Here is a 21,648-nt window from a genome sequence, read left to right on the forward strand (position 1 = left end):
CGCCCACGGGGACCATCGAGTCCAACCCCAGGCTTCACGCAGCACCACCCAAAATCCAAACCCTATGTCTGAGAGCACTGACCAAACACCCCCTGAACTCCGGCAGCTCACTGCCCACTGCCCTGGGCAGACTGTTCCGTGCCCACCGCCCTGTGGGGCAGACCCGTTCCCTAACCCCCTCGGCCGTCCCCCCACACAGCTCCACGCCGACCCCTCAGGTACAGGATTGCGGCTCCGAGGGCAGCGGTGGGTGCCATGCCCAGTCCCATGAGCTGAGCCGCCTGAGGGGCTGGGACATCCCCCTCCTCTCCTACAACTGCAGAACGTGACGTGGCATTTAACTGTCTCTCAGCTTCCACGAGCTAAAGGCACGCCGAGGATTCAATATGCAGCATCCCACTGACTCCCGTGCTTAAGTATGTCTATTTCATGGCCATTGCCACCTTATCCCTGCCAGTAACAGGTCTCTTGCAGCACGGCTTCAGCTTTGGCGCTGAGATTGTGCCTGCACGGAAGCATTTTTCATGGATTTGCTGCAGGGAGCACAGCTTGGCTCACAGCCGAGCCGTTCTCTTCCAACAGGGCACAGAAAAGGTCACATTCAACAGGATTATTTGGGAACCAGCACCGTTTCACCCTGCTGGCAGTTACAGGCAATAGCGTCATTTACAAACCGTCTGCTCCCCCTTTAGAAACATTAAACGGGCATTTTGGGGCGCCGTGTTTCTTGGGAGAGCTGAACTAACAGTTATAACCTCTCTCCTCTTGAAACATTGTCTGTGAACGATGGAGCATGAAAACAGCTCCTGTTACATGAAACAGGAGCAATCTGGGGCAAAGCCAGCCCTGTGAAAACACAGCGTGTAAAGCAGGAAGCCATCGTAAGCACTTAATCTACTGTCCCAGAGCATGACCTACTATTTTTCCACCAGAACCTTTCAAGAAGGCAGAGGGTTTTGTTTCATTACGGAGTTCAGATGTGATGCTGGATTCATTTCATGGTTGTACTCTAGTGCTGTATTTCTGAGGATAAATGAAGCTTCGTGGACATTTACAGGCACACCGAGCAGACACACAATCCATCCCTTCCCAAGATCTTTGATTAACTTCTGGAAAGCTCCTGGCCCCCCATTTCCAAGAGGTGCTGTGCCCGTGAGCCCACGGGACCACAGAACTGATGCAACACCAATCCTGAATTCACAGCACGTAGACCACAAAGACTTCACACTAGAACACCCAGACACAATGCACACCTGCCATCCGAGACCTGCAGACTGCGTTGCTACCTGCAGTAATTACTGCACTTGCATAAAGGGCCAACGACAACTGTTTTAGTATGGAACTGTTCAAGTAAGTTTTAATAGAGTGCACCAGTGAATCAAGATGACTTGCATCAGATTTTGTTTCAATGAACATCGGATAAAAAAGGGGCTACAGTTCTTTCTTTCCAGACACCACCCTTTTGCTAAGGCAACAATACACGTCCATTTCAGAACATAACTGTTACAGAGGAAAGCTACATCACAGTACAGTATGTCAAGTCCATCTCCGTCAAGAAGCCATTCTTGAATGGCACATTTACTACACTTACAGCCTTCTAACTTAGGGTTACAGAGTTTACCACAGCTTTTTTTTTTTTTAATTTTTATTTTTTAAAGTGACAATTTCTTAATGAACTTTCTATTCTTCACAAGAGTGTGCGGATGGGGCCCATATGTTGATATTACAGTAATTACGACATTAAATAACATTGCACAACCAACCTCTATGGTTAATTCAGTACAAAATAACAAGTATTAAAATGTACCAGTACTAGTGGTTTTACATACTTTATAATCATTAATTATGAAGGGAAAAAAAATGTGGTCTGGTTTTTTTTTTTTTCTCCTTTTCTGTAGGCAAACGCCTAATTACAAAGCTGCACATTACAGGCATAATGATGTGGAATAAATACAAGAAATCTGGTAAAAATATTAAACACAAACAGGTTACGTGGGAACAAACTGTACAACCACAAAAGCATAAATCAACAATTTATCATTATAAACAATGTACGTTTAGCTGTAAAATATTACGTGGAATTGCATGTACTCTTTGGGGGCACGTATTCCAAAAGCCAAGCTAATTCCTGAGGTGGTATTATTAACTTATACAATTGGTCAACGCTTCAGATCATCTTGTACTACTAAACAGTCCCAATATATTTCCATAAAATGGAATTTATAGTATTCGGAAGGCAGCGAACGAGTGATATTTTACACCATGGTACTCAAATGAAATAATTACGGTTCTCCATTTTGGTGCTACATTTGTTGATGGGCCACGGGAGCAAGCGCTATCATTTGCAGACGAAACACCACTTAGGCCTGGTTTCTGTTCCCCCCATAGCTCTGAGCCAGCCCAAGGCAAAACAAAGGTTTTAAACTGTAAGTGCCAACACTGTAAACACGTTCGTATCTTTCGACTCAACACTGTCCAGTAACAAGGGTAAGAGCCAAAGATAAGCAGGAACAGTCTTGTGTGGAACTAAAGCCAATTCATCCATCGACTTTGGGTTCAAACCATGAACAACCTTTAAATAAAAATGGTCATGCTACAGTTGTGAAAACTACATTTGTGCATTTGACTCAGGACACAAGTTTTTTGTTTCTTTTTTTTCTTAAAAAACGCATGATAGAGGTAAGACTTATAAAAACCACCAAAAATGTAAATGATAGGGAAGAACTTCTCCAACTCAAAGCATCGAACATACATTTCTGTGCAGAAATCTAGACAACTATACAAGATCTGAATTTAAGCAGTCATCTTTTTATTATACAACCCTATGAACATAAAATGAACAGAATGCTCTATATACTTACCTGTACATGTGAACATAACTTCTTTAGCTACAGTTATTTAATATAGGTCATACTGGATTTAACTTTACAATTCTGAATAACTATGTATAACCTTATTGCAATAAGGGCAATTTCTACATGGGAGTTTCACAGGCCAATCACATTAGGCGTAACCAGTACATTCAAAGTGTAGATCGTGTAATGAATCTTCCCTGATCCCAAAAAATTTAGTTTCTCTTTACAGCTTAAGCTCGTTTGCTATCTTGGATGCAATGTTCTTAAATGCAATAGAAGTTCCAGATATTCTCTTGAAACGAACTCCGTTGAGTGACAATCGCGGCAGTTTGCAGACCTCCATCTCCCACTGCACAAGGCTATCTTGTCGTGCATCACCGTGAACACAGAAGAGCAAAAACCTCTCTTTTTGTTCATAATCACAGTTATTAGCGTCTAACACTTTCCGAATCTCTCTCATCATATCGTTTGGGTCCATAGAACTAGTGGTCTTCATACTCCACGTGAACCGCAAGGAACGTGGCTTCGAATCTTTGCTATCCTCCTTCTCTCTGTCTTTCGGCTCTCCAGAAACACTCCTGGAAGAAGCGACATACAGAACAGTCAGAGGCGAAAGCATTACAACCAAGAGAGAGAAAAGAATCACAGTTTTTGAACAAGGGTTTCTAGACTGCGGCTGACACGCTATTAGTCATGTGCAAGCTAACCTGAAGCGTTAAATGGTTACTGGTTGAACAGTTGTGCATTGATGTGCAGTATGGCACTGCACTGGGAGCTGCTACCAGAGCTGGTGCAGCTGCCAGTGGTGGCACACGAGCAAACCCAGTTTGGAAACCCCTGTTCTAAAACCTTCTGATGACAACACAGGTAATGGTAACTGCAGACACACGTTACTCCAAACTGCTCCAAAGGAGGCGGGAGCTATGTAAAAGCATGACTGAAGTTCTGCTCATTTCATGATCTGCAGCATGCCATACACCAACAAAACTGAAGTTGAGGGACACAATCCTGAAGCATAAACCATACTGTAAAAGCAGCAGAGGAAGTAACCCCATCCTGCAACTCACAAGTCTTCAGTTAATTTCCCCTCTACCTTTTCTCTTCCAACCCCCTCTTATTTTTACCCCATGTGTCTATTTTTTGACCTCTCTCTGTGCAGAGACCTTATAATGATATGCTCTATTTCAACTGATGAAGCAGAATTTTGTGCTTCATCACACGCACGTCTTGTTTGTACATTACTAAAATACTCAGCCAACATTGAGAAACAGCACTCGTTATTTTAGAGACATTCCACAACCAACAATTTCTGTTCTTGTCCCAGGTCTGTAAGATGCCTGATGCCTCCTCCATCCATCACCGGTTGAACATGAGGGGGGGAAGGTGCTGTTCTCATTTTAATAGTCTATAATTTATTGCTACTCAGAGAGAAGCCAAAACAAACACTTAAATTTAACATTCATTGTGATCTCCCAAGAACCACATCAATACTACAGGATAGAGCATGACAGGGATAACATCTGAAACAACTTTTAGCCCCAGAACAGACAATGTAGGATGACAAAAAGTAGAGGAAGCTAGAGAATGAAAGCAAGAGCTGAAAGCAACTTCACACTTAATTTCATTTGAATGTTTATTTAATGTCTTTCCTTTCATAATGTCACGAATTCTAGCTATGATAGACATTAACGAAGGCAAAATGTGCTGTGTTCTGATCAATGCATCCAGCTAAGAAATTGACTTGAAATTTTTCTTTTTTAATTTTTTTTTCTTTAGATAAGGGTCTACTGTCTCTTTTTGGAAACTAAGAACTTTCTGTACTTGACCAGCTTAGAATGCAAACTGCAAAGCCTGTTCTTCAGACAGCATAAAAAGAAAAAAGGTTATGCGCTATGCTAAGCACACTGAAAATGCAGAATTAAATGCTGAAAGATGGCAAAAGAGCAGATATGCTGGAAAATGAGCATATGAGGGAATGCTTTCCCACTAATACATCATCTACAGATTTGTGCATGGCAGCTGCCATACAAATTCAGTGTTTAGCAGTCACCACCCTTTTTGTCTGAATGTCACTTATTTTTCTTTCTCAGTGCAAAGTGGCATTCATTTAGCAGGCACAGTAGGGTGTTTACTTCTGGCAAACAGTAGCTTCAGTGATTAACACGGTATGCAAAGTACTGTAACAATTTAGTGTATAGATCTATACACGCAGACACACACACAAAGTATGCTACATTTTCCACTGAAACCAAAAGTAAACACCGTGAAATATTTAGAAGCCAAAGCATGATTTTAGATGTCTAAATGACTGGTTTACTCCTATCAGGACATAATTATTCAAAGGAATAGAGGTTTATATAAAGTACTTTGCAAAAAAGCAAGAATGATGGGTAAAGGACCTCACCATAACCCCCTCCCCCCAAATCCACAACATTGTTTAAAATGCAGATTACTTAAGCACTATTCTATTTTACATCCTGATTTAAAGTCTTTAAGAAATCACTTAAACCATGATGCAGAAGACCTAGGAGCGAAGTATTAATAGTGGCTCCTCACCTTGAGGTGTCAGTTCTGCCACTGGCTTCGCCTTCACTTGGATCCCTCAAAACAAAGTTAAGGTTGAGATTCAATGATAAAGGTGAAAAATAAAAGTTAAGAAAAACCTACATCTAGTACAATGATAAATAGCTACTGAAGAGAAAAAAAAAAAATCAGTGTAATAATGTCAAGTCTAGTATTGTTTAATAGTATTTCTTCACATCTGTGATTTTTATTTCCCTTTATGATACCTTCCCTTCTTTCAGCTTTGAGATGTAATTGTTACTTTTTTTTTTTTAAACCTCATGTTAAGATGAACACATTGTTCTCAGCCTACTGCAGACAGAGCAGATGCCACACGTAATTCCAGCAAGCACGCAACGGCAGCGGTCAGTTGAGGTGGGCTGGGAAGCTCAGCTGGGCACCCCTATGGGCCAGGCCTTCCTGTGCTGACAGCACTTCGGTGCATGCCCACTCTTAGTGGACTCACATCATTAAGGACAAGACACGCCTAACAATCTGCATGGCCACATGTTTGGAGCCCAGTTCAGAAAGGTTCCTTCAACATCCACTCAACTTTAAGCACGTCAGCTGTTACACTGACTTCAGTAAGGTTATCGGTGAGCTGGATGTTAACTGGTTGGTTTTTTTTTCCCCCCACCTTGTTGAATTAGAATTGAACTTCATTAAGGAGGTATTTTGTAGTCTGAAGCAGCTGGCAAATACGTTCACAGACCATATGAGCCACCTAGTTTATAGTGCTGCAGTGCAAACATTTAAAGGACACAATTTTAATTAACTCATTCAAGCAATACCTTCAAAATAAATACTTTAGGAACCACTATCAGAGAAGTATCATTTGTTATAAAACAGTGATAGAAAATACTTTGCTATCCTACACATAAAACATTCTCGTTATGCATTTATTTTATATACTTACCAAAAGAAGACATTTACATTTGGCAAAAGTTAAAAAAATAAAAAATAAAATCTTTTGTGATACCTTCTGATCAAAGTATGCTTTAAACCATTATTTCCTCAACAGTACAGAAGTTAAAAGGCATGCAACTCACATGATGCCAACTGAAAGAACTGGAAAAAACAAACCCATCTATGTAATCCCAGCCATTGTAAGTCTCAAACAGCACAAAATTCAAAAACAAAGTACTCTGAGGTCTTCACTACAAGCAAATGTATTTTCCATTTTCATTTTTCAGAGTCTAAGACAATGGTAAATTATATTGAAAGTGCTATAGAAAAAGATTTGTTTCAAAAGACAACACAGTTTTTAATACGTTAATTCTAACCATGTGTTTTACAACAGTATTATTGTAGCTTAACATAACAAACATATTAAACCTTCCATCTCCCTTCAAAATGAAGAAATTCAAGGTACTGTTCATCGTAAGGAAACCCTGAGCTACAACAAAAGCCAGCCTGTGCTCAAGAAATTGACCAGTTACTTAGCAGAAAATACCTTTCTTTCTATTGGAAATCTACACTTAACACAGTTGAGCAACTTTACTGCAACTCTCACAAAGAGAGCAGCCTCTCTCCCCCAGCTGTGCGAGTGTTGGAGATACCAATAATGAGGGATCTTTTATCTTCAGGTTTCTGAAACAAGAAAATGGTTCACATACTATTTTTTTCCCTCCCCGGTCATCACAGACACACACTGGCACGCTTTCTGCAGACCAGCTGAAGTCACTTTTACAAGGAACACCTTGGCATTCCAGGCTTTCACTCTTCTTTTGTAATGTCACCTTCAGTAATTCTTGATCTTGTACTTCTGAATGCACAACTACTAGCTTAAACTAGCTCTGAATTTATCCTTCTTTTACACACAAACTGTAGAATTCAGTATATAACAGTTTCCAAAATGTCATTCTACTGTGAAACTGACAGTAGTGCAGTAAGAACACATCCATAAATAGGCAAAGCAGGTAAATGCCTGTTAAACAGAGGAAAAGTGGGAAGTCTCCTTTTGGGAAAGCTATTGTGACCTCTGTAAACAGTCACATGAGACTGGAGTACTTGAAAATCTTTCCCAGCACCTTTCCTCACAGCGATATTGCTGTTAGCATCACCACAGGGGTGAATGCACCTCCAGGAAACTCCACTGCATGTGTCCCTTCTCTTCTTTCAGAATCCTGAACTTTGTTTTGAAGGCTTCTTCTTGTACTACAACAGCGTGACACGAGAGGCTGCATAACACTGAAATATTACTATTTCCAGACATAGTGACTTCTCCCCTCTTCTAAACTTCTCATTTATTCGCAGAACTAGAATCCCCTGATATGATGTGTAAACACCAATTCCACCTAACTACAGCAATACAATTGTAAATACGGTCCTTGCAGCAAACTACACCCAGACTTGGTACTTTATGATTAAGTAAAATATTGTTAATAATAAATAATGACTCATTTAAGTCACTGTTTAAGCTCATTTGATTTTAACTTAGAAGCAGCACCTTTATCTTTCAGCTATAAAACATGAACAAGAAAATTGAGGAGCATACTCTTGCTCTTCCACAACAAAGGAACAGGAGAATAGCTGGTCAAACAGGAACAGTACTGTATACACCGAAGTAAAACAAGGCAGGTTCTGAAAGGAACACATAAAACAGCATTCTAACTAAATTTACATACATTGCAGGCTGTTGAACTGGAAATTCTCAATGACTTTGCAATCATGGCCCTAGTTATAGGCTGGGCGCTTAGAAATTGAGGTACTAACCTGCGAACAAACTTGGAAGTTATCTTGCTTATTATACCAGTTGATGTCCCTCTTCTAGCATGTGCAAAAGCACCGGTTTCATGTGATGGTGAGGCAGGTGGTCCATTGTAAGTGGCATTACGCCGCTCCCTTAGCTGCTCACCATGGAAAGTGCTTCGACTTGAACTCCCCCGAGGAAAGCGGGTTCGGTCTGGAGTGGTAGTGCTAATACTATGAGCAGACGGGGAAGCAGCAGGCACTCTTTGAGTTGCACTGCTGGGAAAACAGAAGCATAAATAAAGAGAAAGACTGTGCTAAAAACCCTCCTACATGACAACCATTTCTCAACGATAGGAAAAATCTCCACTCAGTTTTTGTTTGTTTTTAAAAGCTTGAATCTACTACTGATTTGAGTTTCAATGATTCATGCTTGGAAACAAATCAAGAGAGATTTTCAGTGTAGAACCAACTATCTCAGGTATTAAGAGCAGTTTAAAAAAAAAACAACATACACAGATGATAGGACAAAGGAGAGAGACAAGTCTTAGTGAGATCTGAAAGTGTTTCCCAGCCTGAAAGAAAACCATTAATCAAAACCTTTCAACATACAAAGTATACTGAGAGCTTAAGTATTTCTGAAATAGCCAGATGTCACAAATGTATAAAGTTATTTGGGCAATTAATAGTGGGAACAGCTACCTTATGGTGCTTTCAGACAGAAATAAGCTTAGTAATCTCCAAAACATTTTAGTATTTCAGTTGAACTTACGTCGGCCTGTGTTGTATGGCCCTGTCTAAATTAGTTACATTTAGACCTAGCAGTTTTCCAGAAGCTTCCAGAGGGAGGCAGTCAAGGAACTTCTTTAACTTTATGTGAAGGCATCATGAACGAAATCAGTTTTTAAGTTACCTCTAAACACCCATATTACTTGAGTGAGCTACTGTTTCAGAACAGAATGTAACGTGACAGTTTCAAATTGAGTACAAACATATCAAAGTGCATAACGAACCGAGGAAGCATTTACTCTAAACGAACCCTAAAGCATTAAATAATAAGCAATCTGTTACCTTGGTCGGTAACCTTCAGTGCCATCTTTGATGGTTGGCAGTGTGACTTTTATAGGGTGACCAGAGGCAGACATAGACTTCTGATGTCGAGGCCGTGTTGACACAGCAGAAGCTACTGCAGAGCCTGCAGAAGATGTGCTACTTGCTGACATTTCTGTTAGGCTTTTGTCACAGCAGCAAGGCAGGAGGGAGAGAGAAAATGAAGAACAGTTAGTGTAAAACCCTGCAGTATGGAATAGGGTAAGTCATGTTTTCTTTTAGAGCATAGCAAGTACTGTTTATAAATAATCAGAAGACAGAGTGATGAGGCTGCCTCCTGCAGCTGAAGTAAAGGATATGTAATTGAGGGCAAGTCATTAACAGTGAATATTCTTCATTTAGAACTCAAACACCCAAAACTAAGAACATTTTCTTTGGAACTGCTGCCACATTGTTACTTAGTCCTTTAAAAGCAGGCTCACTTCCAAGCTGTACTTCTCTTTCAGACTTCTGGGTAGTGCATTACAGGCAAGTTAGCTTCAAGAGAAAGCCCCAGCTTACAGAAGAGGTCAATTCAGAGTGCTCAGTCAGTAGCCTGAAAGCAATTCTGAATTATTCCCACCCTTCCTCACTTAATTGCCAAAAAGTTGTCAAATTTGAATTTTCTGAAGGTGTTTAAAGCACCCTTGGGGGAGAAAAATTCCCTTTGATTCTTCCATCATTAAACAGAGATGCTACAGCTATATAGAACAATTAAAGACAATAAAGCATAGCTGGCCTCATGTCTGTAGTTCTATGGCTTTAGCTCCTATTGTGGTAACACCTCAGAGAGCTATGCACATGAGGAAGTGCTTGCATGTTATTGTGCAGCTACTTATCAAGCAACACAAGATTGTACTTGTTTCTGAAAAACATCTTTGATACCCTACAGAATGTCAATGTGCCATAAAACACTTCTGACAACAACAGCACTGAAATTTGAAAGATCTTCTGGTGATCAGTACCTGGAGCTGCCACACTGGGTGTTTCCCAATAGATGAAATCCCTACAGACCAAACTCATGGTAACCAAAACCCTCCCCATCTACCTTTAAGTACTGAAAGTGAAATAAAACATAGAAAGCTATAAAAGTTCACTCAGGAGATGCGGACAGGATTTAAACACCCGCTCATCAGCCCAGTAAAAAAGCAATGTTGCCCTATGGGTGCAAAGTCTCCCAGGCACAGGAAGGCTCCTCCGAAGCCTCACAGAGCAGCACCACAGCAGCTTTCTATGGAGAACAGAGCAGGCTGTTCTGCTTCAAGCAAAAATTTGCCTTCTGCATCAGCTCTCCCCCAAGCCAATACTAGACTGATACAGTTCCTTCCACCTGTACTTCTTATTTCTGTTTCAACTAAGTAGCAAGAAAAGCAGGGTAGTAGAACTAATACTTAGGCCAAACTACAGCTTTGCCTCCCTAAGTACAAGCAAAATTACATTGATTATATATTAGCAACAGCAGTCCCAAGGTGAAATAGTATCTTGTAGCAAAGCAAAGATTTCAGAATCTGACTAATGCAGTGATGGCATCAGATGTTCAGCTATACCAAACACAAACTGAACTGCAACATTCTTCTCCATTTTTCATGAAGAACTGAGCATAGTTATTGCACTCATGAAAAGAGGAATCAAGAGTAGGCCCTTTTCCAATACTACAGAAATAATTAAAAATGAACTATAAAATGAAGAACTTCAAAATAGTCACTTCTTATTGAAGTGGTGTTGGAATTACATCTGTTGAAACAAAATTAATATTTGTGAGATTAGGATATATTTGAATACAGATTTTAACTCTAAATCTAAACAAAGTATGTTTTTTTTTTTAAAGACGGTTTAAACTGTTGTTTAAACATATGTTAAGTTGTACACAAAAATGTGGAGAGGCCTTTTGAAAAATCCCATCCAATCATTAGGAATTAATTACTTAGTTTTATGGTTTTTTAAGCAATTCCTTCTTTAAGCAATTTAAATAACTGCAAATGGTGTTAACTTTCTCATGTTTCATAGCTTGTCAGCTTAATGTAGATCAACAGCTCTATATTTTTTTATTTTTATTTTTCAGCCAGATGTAAGGGGTAAGGCCATAATATCAAGGATAAACAAAACCCATGCTTTTTAACAAGTAATTGTTGAGGCATTAAATATGTTTGTATTTGACAAAGTACAATGAATAACTGTAATCAGTATCCTGCATACTGATATAAATCGGTTACAAACACTACCAGAATATTACTTGGGCCAAACAGAGACATCAAAAAGCACTAACAAGTCTAAATTCTTAAATATTTGAACAATTCTGAAGGGAATTGAAAGACCATCCAGAAGAAGAGGTAAAGGCAGATCTACAACTTTGTATTTCATCACAAATATTGAAGCTGCATTGGATGAGAAGACAAAAACACACAGTAAAACTTTACTTTTCACACCATGCTTCATAATGGCATTGATTATTGCATAACCTACTTCTATACCTCTAGTCTGCTTACCCAAAATAACACACAAAAAGGAATACCTGTTGTCCTTCCCATTCTGTATTGCAGAATAGCGATCTGAAGAACGTTCACAAACATAAGTGTTCCTTCTTGTCATTCCACTTCCAGAAAATACATTATTCTAGAAGAAAAATTAAAGTATTCCATTTAATTTCAGTCTTATCTTCTACTATGTTTTATGTTGTACAAAAAGCAAGCCTGGGAAATCAAAACAGAATTTCCACCATTCCAAATGCCTTTAATGTACTAAGTTAATATGCTAACACAAATCAGTTACATCACTAGCTACTTTTATCCACCCACCCCCCCCCCCCAGTACTACATTCACCATCTCTTTACTGTACCATTCAAAGTTTATTAAGAGAAAGCATAGAGAAACTTAATTTTGCTGATATTTGCTTTACTAAATAGAAACTTGGTAGTAATATATAACGCATTGCTGAATTATTTGACTCCAGGATCAAGAGCTGAAACAGCTAACTGGAACCTCCCCAAGAACACATACATCTGGCTGGCTTAAAGGCTTCCCTACACAGATTAAGTTGCTAACTAGGGCTCTGGCTTTCAAGCTTGCTGCCTCCCTTGTCAAAAGAGTTTTGAAGAGAAAAATGAAAATATTGTCTCTGTCAGTCAGACCTGAGATTATGATGCAGAAAAGAGAAGGATTTGACCATGAGAACTTACAGTAACATGTGGCAGAAGTGTCTTGTAGCAATGAACAGAGATGTGACCTTATCTCTTTCTGTTACTAATTTTAGTTCAAACACATTTCATTAAATACCTACAAACATTCTCATCCTCCTCCTGCCAAGCACAAAATTGTATAATGAAAATTTGCTCCATTTCAAATACACTAAACTCAGCTCTGAAAGATCTACCGTGTATTTATGCTTTCCTCATCTACAGCTTTTGTACTTTAGTGTCTTCCTGCACAAACTACTGAACAAACTGTTTCAAACCAATTTTGTAAGGAAGATTAACAACTACAATAAATATTTTTTAAATTAAACTCTTAGAAGTTAGACTAATATGACTGAAGATGAAAAACGTGCCACAACGTAAGAAGGACATAGGGTTTGGATTTTGGGTGGTGCTGTGTGGAGCCAATGGTTGGACTCAGCGATCCTTCTGGGTCCCTTCCAACTTGGGATATTCTGTGATATCAGTAAGTACACACAAGGGAACAAATGGGTTATCCCCCCTCACCTCATCCCATTTCTCAAGTAAAAAATAGAGCAGCTTCAGAAAAATAAACAGACAGAGAAATAGATGGAGAGACAGTTCACAAGGGATATTACAAAATAACGTTCAGATAAATTCTCTGATTCAGGAAGACCTTTGACTTTCTTGTAGATAACAGAAGCATTAGAAACCAAGGAAAGCATTAAAAACCAAGGACAGAGCACTCTGTATTGGCTATCATCTTACATTCTTTCCTTGAGTGTCCAATATTTGCCTTGACGCATGTTCAGTTTGCCCAAGTGCAGATATTCTCATGCTTACTACTACATTAGTGTTAGAAAATGAAGTTAGGGATGGAAGGGAAAGGCTTATTTTAAAAGACATTCATTGTAGTCTATTTCTGTTTGCCAGAAGAATGTAGCAGAAAAAGGATCAGTAGCTTGTTTAGCAATCATTCTATCTATGATAATGTTTAGAGAAAAATAAATTTAACAAACCAAAAGCACAAACACTCACACTGGGAACTGTAGTGGATTTCTTTCTTTCTGGACCCACAAGCGGACTTGCAGCCATCTCTCCTTTGGATCCCACTGTCGTGCTGCTAAGTTTACGTGACACATCTTTGTCCCAGTCTTCTTTCTGTTCACTTTCCACACTGTTTGCCTGAGCCCTTTTTGTGTATGACACAGTAGGAGGAATTGATGGACCAACTGTCAAATAAAAACATTGTTAGCAATACTGGAAAGTAATCTCTTGGTCAAAACAGGGTTGTTTGTTTTTTTGTTCTTTTTTCCTGACTCATGGGGATTACATTTGGACTTTCTGAAGAACTACAACTGCAAACTCAGCACAAAAATCAAAGTATTAAACTGAGCTTTGACAGTCTAAGTTCTTATACCTGCTCTCTCTATTAACAATGTGCAATTGAGAATTAGTTTCAAGACTCATGTATAGATATGAAGTAGGAATAGTATAATTCTCATTTGAACCAGTGCAATTTCTGCAATACTATTAAAAAAGCTAAAAGAAACATCAAATTTTGACTTTTTGTACTCTTTGATGCATATATTTTCCTGAATCCAGTAGGAAAGGTATATTTCCCTCAAGAACGCTAAGGCTACTTTCTTTAAGAGCACAACTATACTTGGAAAATAAAAATCATTAGGGGGAAAAGAACTGCTAAAGAGCTTTGGGGCAAATCCTTCATCAACAGGATTTTATGCTCCCTTGAGATAAAAGTCACATCACCTAATGATGTTTCACAATATTGATGACTTGTTTGTTTTAAATGCCACACTAACACACAGGGAGAAGAGCATTGCAAAGAAGGAAATTAGAAAGAAGAGCGTAAATTAGGCAGAGAGAAGGGCAAAACAATTTAAAAATTATTCTAGTAATTCGGTAGTTCTTTATGAGGAAGAAATTCAATATTTCATTCAATATTTTACATAGACATTCATTTCTGATGCAACCAGTTGCACCTGAAAATGTTTCCTGAACACTTGCTAGAATTGTTGCCTCTGGGAAAAACAATTTGGTCCTAACTCCAAACGCACTGCTAAATGTAATGTTTTGCACGTTTGAGTTTATTCAGATCATTATTTTGCCTCTTCTTCCTAAACAGGAAACATCCTCAAGCTCTTATTTAGTGAGTCAACCAAGTAGCAAGACAAAGAACTAAATCTGTAACTCGCATTGACCCAGATTTACCACAGAAACGTTCATACAGATAAAAGCATCACAGCGGAGCATGATGAGATACACAACAAATGCACAGAGTGGTGGACCGGCCAAGGTTCACAAAACACTGCACATTCAGACTTAAATTGTGTATGTTACTTTACTTGTTGGAATGTCATCCCCACCATGATCACTGAACCGCCGTTGTTTCTGATTGGTAGATATACTCCGCTGGACCTTCAAGTGAGCAGGAGACTGCACAGAGCTGTTGTTGAGGTCACTGCTAGGACGAGATCTTTGACCCAAGTTGCTGCTGGACAGAGAGTCGCCTCCTTCAAACTACAAGAAAAACAGTTTTGTAAAGCATAAACAAAATCCAACGTTTCTGGTTCTTTTATGGCATAAGAAAGTGAAGAGTTCCAATGAAAGGCCCTATCCTTTATATTTAAAATTATATTCACAGTTCAGTTTTCAAGACCATTTTTAATCACTTAATTTCATATGTTTTAGAAACTCATATTCAAAGCTAAAAAATTACTGAATGCTTAAAATAAAATTAGAATAATCTTGACAGGAGCCAAAGCCATTAAACATAAACCAAAGAATTTCTCCTCTTTTTTTTTTTTTTAATCTTAAAGAAATTTATAGCATTAAATCAGAGGAGCAAGTATTACTGATTCAAGGACTTTTTGTTGTTGTTTAAACAAGATTTGAAGTGTCTTTATAAGGTATGGAACTTTGCTGCTGGTTTCATGGTACCTAAGCAGCATAAAAAGTTAAGAGCAGTGGAAGAAGAAATCTCTTTCAAGCAGCTCAAGTCAAAATTGTTTCAGGTAGATTCTCTCCATGCTCTGCCATTGCAAGGAAATTCTGGTTCAGAGATTTTGTGGGAAAGTGTACTCGTATCACAGCTACACTATCTTAGAAATGAAGGACGGCCAAGGAAGCAGTAGGAAGAACAAAAGTCCTTCAAAAAAAGAAAACCTACATTCTCAGCTCTTTTTCTTGAAAATTCCTGCATCCCAGGTGATCTACAGATACACCTAGTTTTAAAACAGCCAAAACACTTCCTATCGTAGACTTATTAATGGCTGTGATGAAATGATTATACAATAGAATATAAAATAACAGCATCTGAGTCAGAAAGGACGAGTATGTTTCTGAGAAATCAAGGATGTCACAGCTTAGAAAAACAATTCATTTAGTCAAATTCTTAATTAGTTCAGATTTTAACTGCAAACATCTATCGCATAACAGGAAGAAGACTTGGCATCTAAAGTCATTCCACTTCAGATTAACAGCTAGCTTTCTTAGTTTGCTCATGTACATATATATATATATAAATAATATAAAATATCAAGATACTATACTTAGTCTATTTTTTCATGTGGGAACTAACACGATACCCAAGAATATATGAAAAGAATGGGAAATACGTTACTGAAGTTACCAATTCCAAATTACTACTTTGATTTATTAATTTAGATTTTTCATAAAACATTGACAATCAGAATATTCAAATCAACCAAATACGTAAATTAGGTATCACTTACTTCAGGTGGTTTTCTACCTAGAAGCAAATAAGTAGCCATGACTTCATCGTACTTTTGGTTTACTAAAGATTCATGGATTTCTTCTCTTGAAAAACCCATCGTGACCATAATGTCTAGAAATAAAGAGAGCTAGGTACGTTAGTAGAATTAAGCATTTAGGATTCCTGTCAATTTAAGAACACTGCAAACAAACAGAATACAACGATCTCATGATGCAGAAGGTAACCAGAATTCAAATCATTGAGCACCTTTGGTGTGCAAAATCAGAAAGATCCCATCTCCTTGCTTTCACTGCTCTTTTCATCTTGAAAACTCTACCACTGCTGTGTAATTCAACAAATTCAACACTGGCAAGTAGAAGCTATGACTGCTACAATGCCAACACAGTATCACTCTCTGACCATAGCGGATAAAGAAATTGTTACTAGCATAACAAAGTCCCTTTCCTTTTGCCTTTTGAATTCTGTAATCTGATTTGTCCTTTCCTGTGTGTGCAGATTCATGTCAGCTCTGTCACAGTAGAAGTTATAAGGAAAGCACTGCAATGAAATTTCTCATTTAAATAAGAAAATATTTTACTTGCATAAGTATCTTAAATTTTGTTAAAGAGTTTAGTTTGACTTAGTTTGAAGAAAGAATTCCCTATGTATGTAACACACAGCATCTTCCTAGAAGCCTCACCTATTCTCTTGGTGTCATTAAAGTCTGGTTCAGGCTCGGTATATGGCTTCAGTTCTTCCTCTTCATGGCCTACATTCATCCACCGATCCTTCATAATTTGCTAAGAAAAGAAATGAATATTTATGGTACTTGATTAAATCTGTACCAGCTAGTTTATCATATCTCCTTTTATTTTTCACATTCTTTTTTTTCCTCGTTAATTCATCCTCCCTGCTGTTTATTTACCCTCTACAATACAAGCAACCAGCTGAAGCATCAGAAAAACTACTGGGACAAGACGACTGCACTTGCAACAAACACAAATCTTTCATTTTGTACTCTTCACTTCCATCAGCCTCTTCATCCTGTTGGGCTGAAGGATTGACACACACGCCCTAATCTTAGTTACGGTTCCTGGATGCTACTACAGAGCAGATTGTACCACAATAGGTAACCCCTACAAATAATAACAAAGCAAGAAACTAATGAATAATACAGAAGCATGTCAGTACTTCCCAGAATCATTCAAGACCTTGATCCACGCTATCATTTTCTTTCTATGTGTCTTCCCACTGCAATGGAACTAAAGACACTACAGTTCAGCTGGAGGGCAAAATGCCTCTTAACTCTGTCCATGCCACACAGACATTAACTTTAAAAACTTCTCCTGCATTCTTTGAAAATAATTTCCTTCTGCTGTGGCTTTGACCCCTTGTATGCCTGCAGCATCGATCAGCTGGAACGCCTAAACATCACTGCAATTTCTCCTTAAGGACATATTCATCATCTTTTTATAAAACACCTAAAACCAATTTTCCTCCTACAGCTTGGGGCACACATGCCTCTTTTGGGGACAATACTAATATTGCTTACTAGACTGACAGAAGAGTGAAACAAGTGCCAATAAGTCTAGTTTCCCACAGGCTCCAAATATGCCTTTTGCAAACATCAAATCAAGTTATCTCTAACATAGAGCAAAAGACACAATTTTCCATGGATATAACCACATTCTTTGTATGCAGTGCTGCTGCCAAATTAAAGACACAAATAGCTGTATCCTTACAAGTGCAATACAAAACATCATACTGGAACGTATTAACAGTTTGTTGACAGTAAGACTTAAAGATGTATTCAAAGTTCTGACACATAATTGATTTTTTGGCTTTTGTGGGTGGCTGGGGTGGGGGGGGAACTGTCAACACACCGCTATATTGCATTTCTGGCACATAAATCATGAGCTCACTTAGTGATAGATCCTGGTTATTTATTTGTAACCTTGTAATAACACGATTGGCTCTCAAAGGAGTACTGTACAGCATCTGCATTTTTTTAATCATTATAATACTGCTAATTAAATATTTTACTAAACAGAGGATCTCACAGACAGTCTCAGTTATTGTATGACTCTCAAAACAGGCTCTTATAAGCATTCTGAAATAACACAAATTATGTTATTCTAGGATCAATGTTACATCTCTGAAAGTCAGCTAATTACAGAATAGCAGCCTTGGTCAGGGTATTTAAAGATCTGATTATCATCAACCCAAACTGTATTTCAACCAAATAAATATTATTGAAGTTTCCACTGAATTTCAAGGCTATATTACAAAAATCCTGCCTGACCCAAGGTCTGTTTTGTCTCAAAACGATGTGCTTCATTACTGTCTGTAAGCATAGATCTGCTCTGTGGGAGTTTCAGTTTTGCCTTGTAAAGAACTTGAGGATGGTGGTGGGCTGATGGATTTCTTGAAAACCTGACAGAGTTCCACATATCTTCCAAAACTGCATTCTTTCACCATCTCTTCGTGGAAGGTTTATAGTTTTACAGAAACATCCTCTTGCTTGTCAAGTGTTTCCTGTCTGCTGCAACCAACAAGTCGTCCATACGCACCATCTGAATAGAAGTTTACCTGATTCTCACCAGAAGAACAGTGGTAAAGCTAACGTATGCAGCGCTGATACTGTGCCAGCCTCAGCTCTGCTGCTAAGTCACAGCAAGCACCCTATTGGATAGTCTGGGAAAAACATGCATGGCAACTCTGAGCGCATGGCTAGGGTTGATCACGTAACTGTAAGACGAAGCACAAAGAAAAACCCTCTCCCCCAAGACAACATTATCTTTCTGCCTGTCAGAAGCTCCTACTAAATATGTACTTCTAATTTTAGCTATGTATTTCTAGAAGTGCTCACACAAATGTAACAGCTATTTATTTCCAGACCAGCTACTAAATACATACTCCAAATGTAATTTTAGGAACACCCATTTAAAGTAAGTTTGTACTGCCTCTCCCCCTTGCATTAGTGTACTGACTACTGCCCATATCATCACTGTTTTAGTACTGACTCAAAACACCCCTCTTCCATGTAATATTTACTTCCATACAACCTGACTACTATGCAGTTTCCCATGAGGCTGCTATGCAACACCTCTCTCCAAGGACAAAAAGGAATTTTAAAAGAACTAGAAAACGCCATAGTATTTGAGTGAAAGTGAAATTACATCTGAAGAGAAACTGCAACTGCTGAAAATCCACAGAAAAGTATGATAAAATGAAAATGTCCTTCCTAAAACTGAAACATGATGTTGTGAGGAGAGAGGAGCAATCTTTCAATGTCTTGTGGTGGTTAAGCTCTTATCACTATGCCCTCTAGATGAGAGCAGATACAACACAAAGATCACCCAAATAGAAGTCATTACTCACTATTCTCTTCTGTGCAGATTAATATGAGTAGCTTTAACTTGAATTTAAGTCATAAAACAGTATCAAGCTTGAAAGAAGCAGACACATGCAGCAAATGCATGCTTCCTTGCACAGGTAGCACCCATGCCAGGAAGCATAAGTCACACCAACACAGATATAAAGCTGCTTAGATGGGATTTCATCTCTGGAACTCTATCCACTGCTGCACAACTATGCTCAGAAAGATAAAGCAAAGGTCACTGGCGATTAACTCATGCAAATACTATTTTCAAAGCATGTATTTGTCTTCTACTTTCATATCTATGGTAAGCAGGTGTTACTTTCAAAAATGCTTATGGTACTGCTTGCTGCTGTTAGTCCTTTTTTTTTTTTTTTTGGAAGAATTCCTCGAAGTTGAAGATATTTATGATCTTGTCCAGCTTTCCCCATGTTTTGAATCTATTATCTGATCTAAACAAGTGGGAGCACTTTGCAGTGCTCTTAGATGATAGTCTTCAGTTAGTTGCAATTCACTAACATCTTCTATTCAAGCTGCGTTGTTTCTGGGACGCTTCCTAGGGTTTTGTTTTGGGGAGTGGGTTGTTTTCAGTAAGACTTTTGGTCCTCTAAAATAGGAGATACCTATCATGAAAGTTAAAAGAAGCCTTAAGCAGTTACTATATTTTGCTCATTCTTGATCTAAATTAATCACAGCATGGCTTGGGTTGGAAGGGACCTCAAGGATCATCAGGTTCCAAATCCCCTGCTGCAGGCAGGGCCGCCAACCTTCATATCTAATACTAGACCAGGCTGCCCAGGGCCCCACGCAACCTGGCTTTGAACACTTCCAGGGACAGGCATCCACAACCTCTCTGGACAGCCTGTTCCAGCAGCTCACTACTCCCTTGGTAAAGAACTTTTCCCTGATATCCAACCTAAATCTTCCCTCCTTCAAGTTAAAACCATTTCCCCTTGTTCTGCCATTGTCTACCCTTGTAAAGAGTTGACTCCCCTCCTGCTCCATTTAGGTACTGGAAGGCTGCAATGAGGTCAGCCTACAGCCTTCTCTTCTCCAGGCTGAGCAAAGCCCAGCTCCCTCAGCTAGGATAATACTTATCATTTATTTATGTATTTATTTAAGGAAAAAGGTTTAATTACTTACTTCCAAGCTGCCTCGTTTTATTGGATTCAGTACTAGTAGCTTCTTAAGTAGATTTTCACAGTCTGTGGACATATAGAATGGAATACGATACTTCCCCCTCAGTACTCGCTCCCTCAGTTCCTTTAAAATAAATTTTTAAAAGATGAACCTACAAATGACACAAAAAACTTAAAGAAGAAAAGCCTAGATTTCATACTATAAGCCTACCTTTAGATTCTGACCGTCAAATGGCAATGATCCGCTTACTAGTGTGTACAATATCACTCCAAGACTCCACACATCCACTTCAGGACCATCGTACTTCTTTCCTTGGAAAAGTTCAGGAGCAGCATAAGGTGGGCTTCCACAAAATGTGTCCAGTTTATTACCAACTGTAAATTCATTACTAAACCCAAAGTCTGCAATTTTAATGTTCATATCTGAATCAAGTAGAAGGTTTTCTGCCTAAGAGAAAAATAAAAGAGGAGAAGGACAAACTATGTATAAGATCAATATATCACAGCATATTATTTAACAAATGCAAAATTGCTTCACCTTCTGTATCTTTCTTGCATTAAGAAAGGAACTAACCCTCCTTAATACGTTACTAAGGTTGAAAACTGACTATATTTACCCAGGAAAATGGAACTGATAAGTGTCAGATTGAAGCACCTGGACTTCTCAAAACAGCAATTTCAGTTTTTGACAATTTCATGCCAACTTCTGACACCATGGAGCATATACTGAATCCCAAACATCATCTTCCATTTGGAGGTGTAGTTGTAAGAAGGCACTCAAGACTTGAAAAGTTATATGCCCTACCTTAGCATCCTGCACCAAAAAATTCTCCACACTTTATTGCTAGTGCTTTGCTTTAGCAATAACAATATTATTTATCATCCAATTATTATATTCTGTATGAAATTGCACATATTACACATCTCAATGTTAGAGGACATTAAACAACCACTGTGTGAATACAAGGCATCACAAATACGCAGACACAAGTATTCAGGAGCCCAGAGAATCAGTGAACAGTATCTTATACTTAACATCATAGGT

General features: G+C 38.6%; 1 protein-coding gene across 12 annotated transcripts in view; it reads right to left on the reverse strand.

Moving 5' to 3' along the window:
• Window positions 1–1,329: 1,329 nt before the first annotated feature.
• The window catches only part of MARK1 (microtubule affinity regulating kinase 1), a 56,112-nt gene continuing 35,793 nt past the window's right edge, over window positions 1,330–21,648 (reverse strand). For 2 of the 12 annotated variants that reach the window (XM_419403.8, XM_046939041.1), the window contains 11 exons: window positions 20,815–21,051; window positions 20,608–20,727; window positions 16,786–16,885; window positions 16,105–16,217; window positions 14,737–14,890; window positions 13,388–13,581; window positions 11,710–11,810; window positions 9,180–9,341; window positions 8,133–8,384; window positions 5,412–5,456; window positions 1,330–3,433 (listed from right to left, as the gene is read on the reverse strand). In XM_419403.8, coding sequence (XP_419403.2) covers window positions 3,079–3,433; window positions 5,412–5,456; window positions 8,133–8,384; window positions 9,180–9,341; window positions 11,710–11,810; window positions 13,388–13,581; window positions 14,737–14,890; window positions 16,105–16,217; window positions 16,786–16,885; window positions 20,608–20,727; window positions 20,815–21,051 — 1,833 coding nt within the window. In that variant the 3' untranslated portion in view covers window positions 1,330–3,078. Of the gene's footprint in view, window positions 3,434–5,411; window positions 5,457–8,132; window positions 8,388–9,179; window positions 9,342–11,709; window positions 11,811–13,387; window positions 13,582–14,715; window positions 14,891–16,104; window positions 16,218–16,785; window positions 16,886–20,607; window positions 20,728–20,814; window positions 21,052–21,648 lie in introns of all 12 variants that reach the window. The other 10 variants (XM_004935311.5, XM_004935310.5, XM_004935309.5 and 7 more) reach the window with 10 other exon arrangements.

Source organism: Gallus gallus, chromosome 3 (assembly GCF_016699485.2).
Source record: "Gallus gallus isolate bGalGal1 chromosome 3, bGalGal1.mat.broiler.GRCg7b, whole genome shotgun sequence".
Taxonomy (NCBI): Eukaryota; Metazoa; Chordata; class Aves; order Galliformes; family Phasianidae; genus Gallus; species Gallus gallus.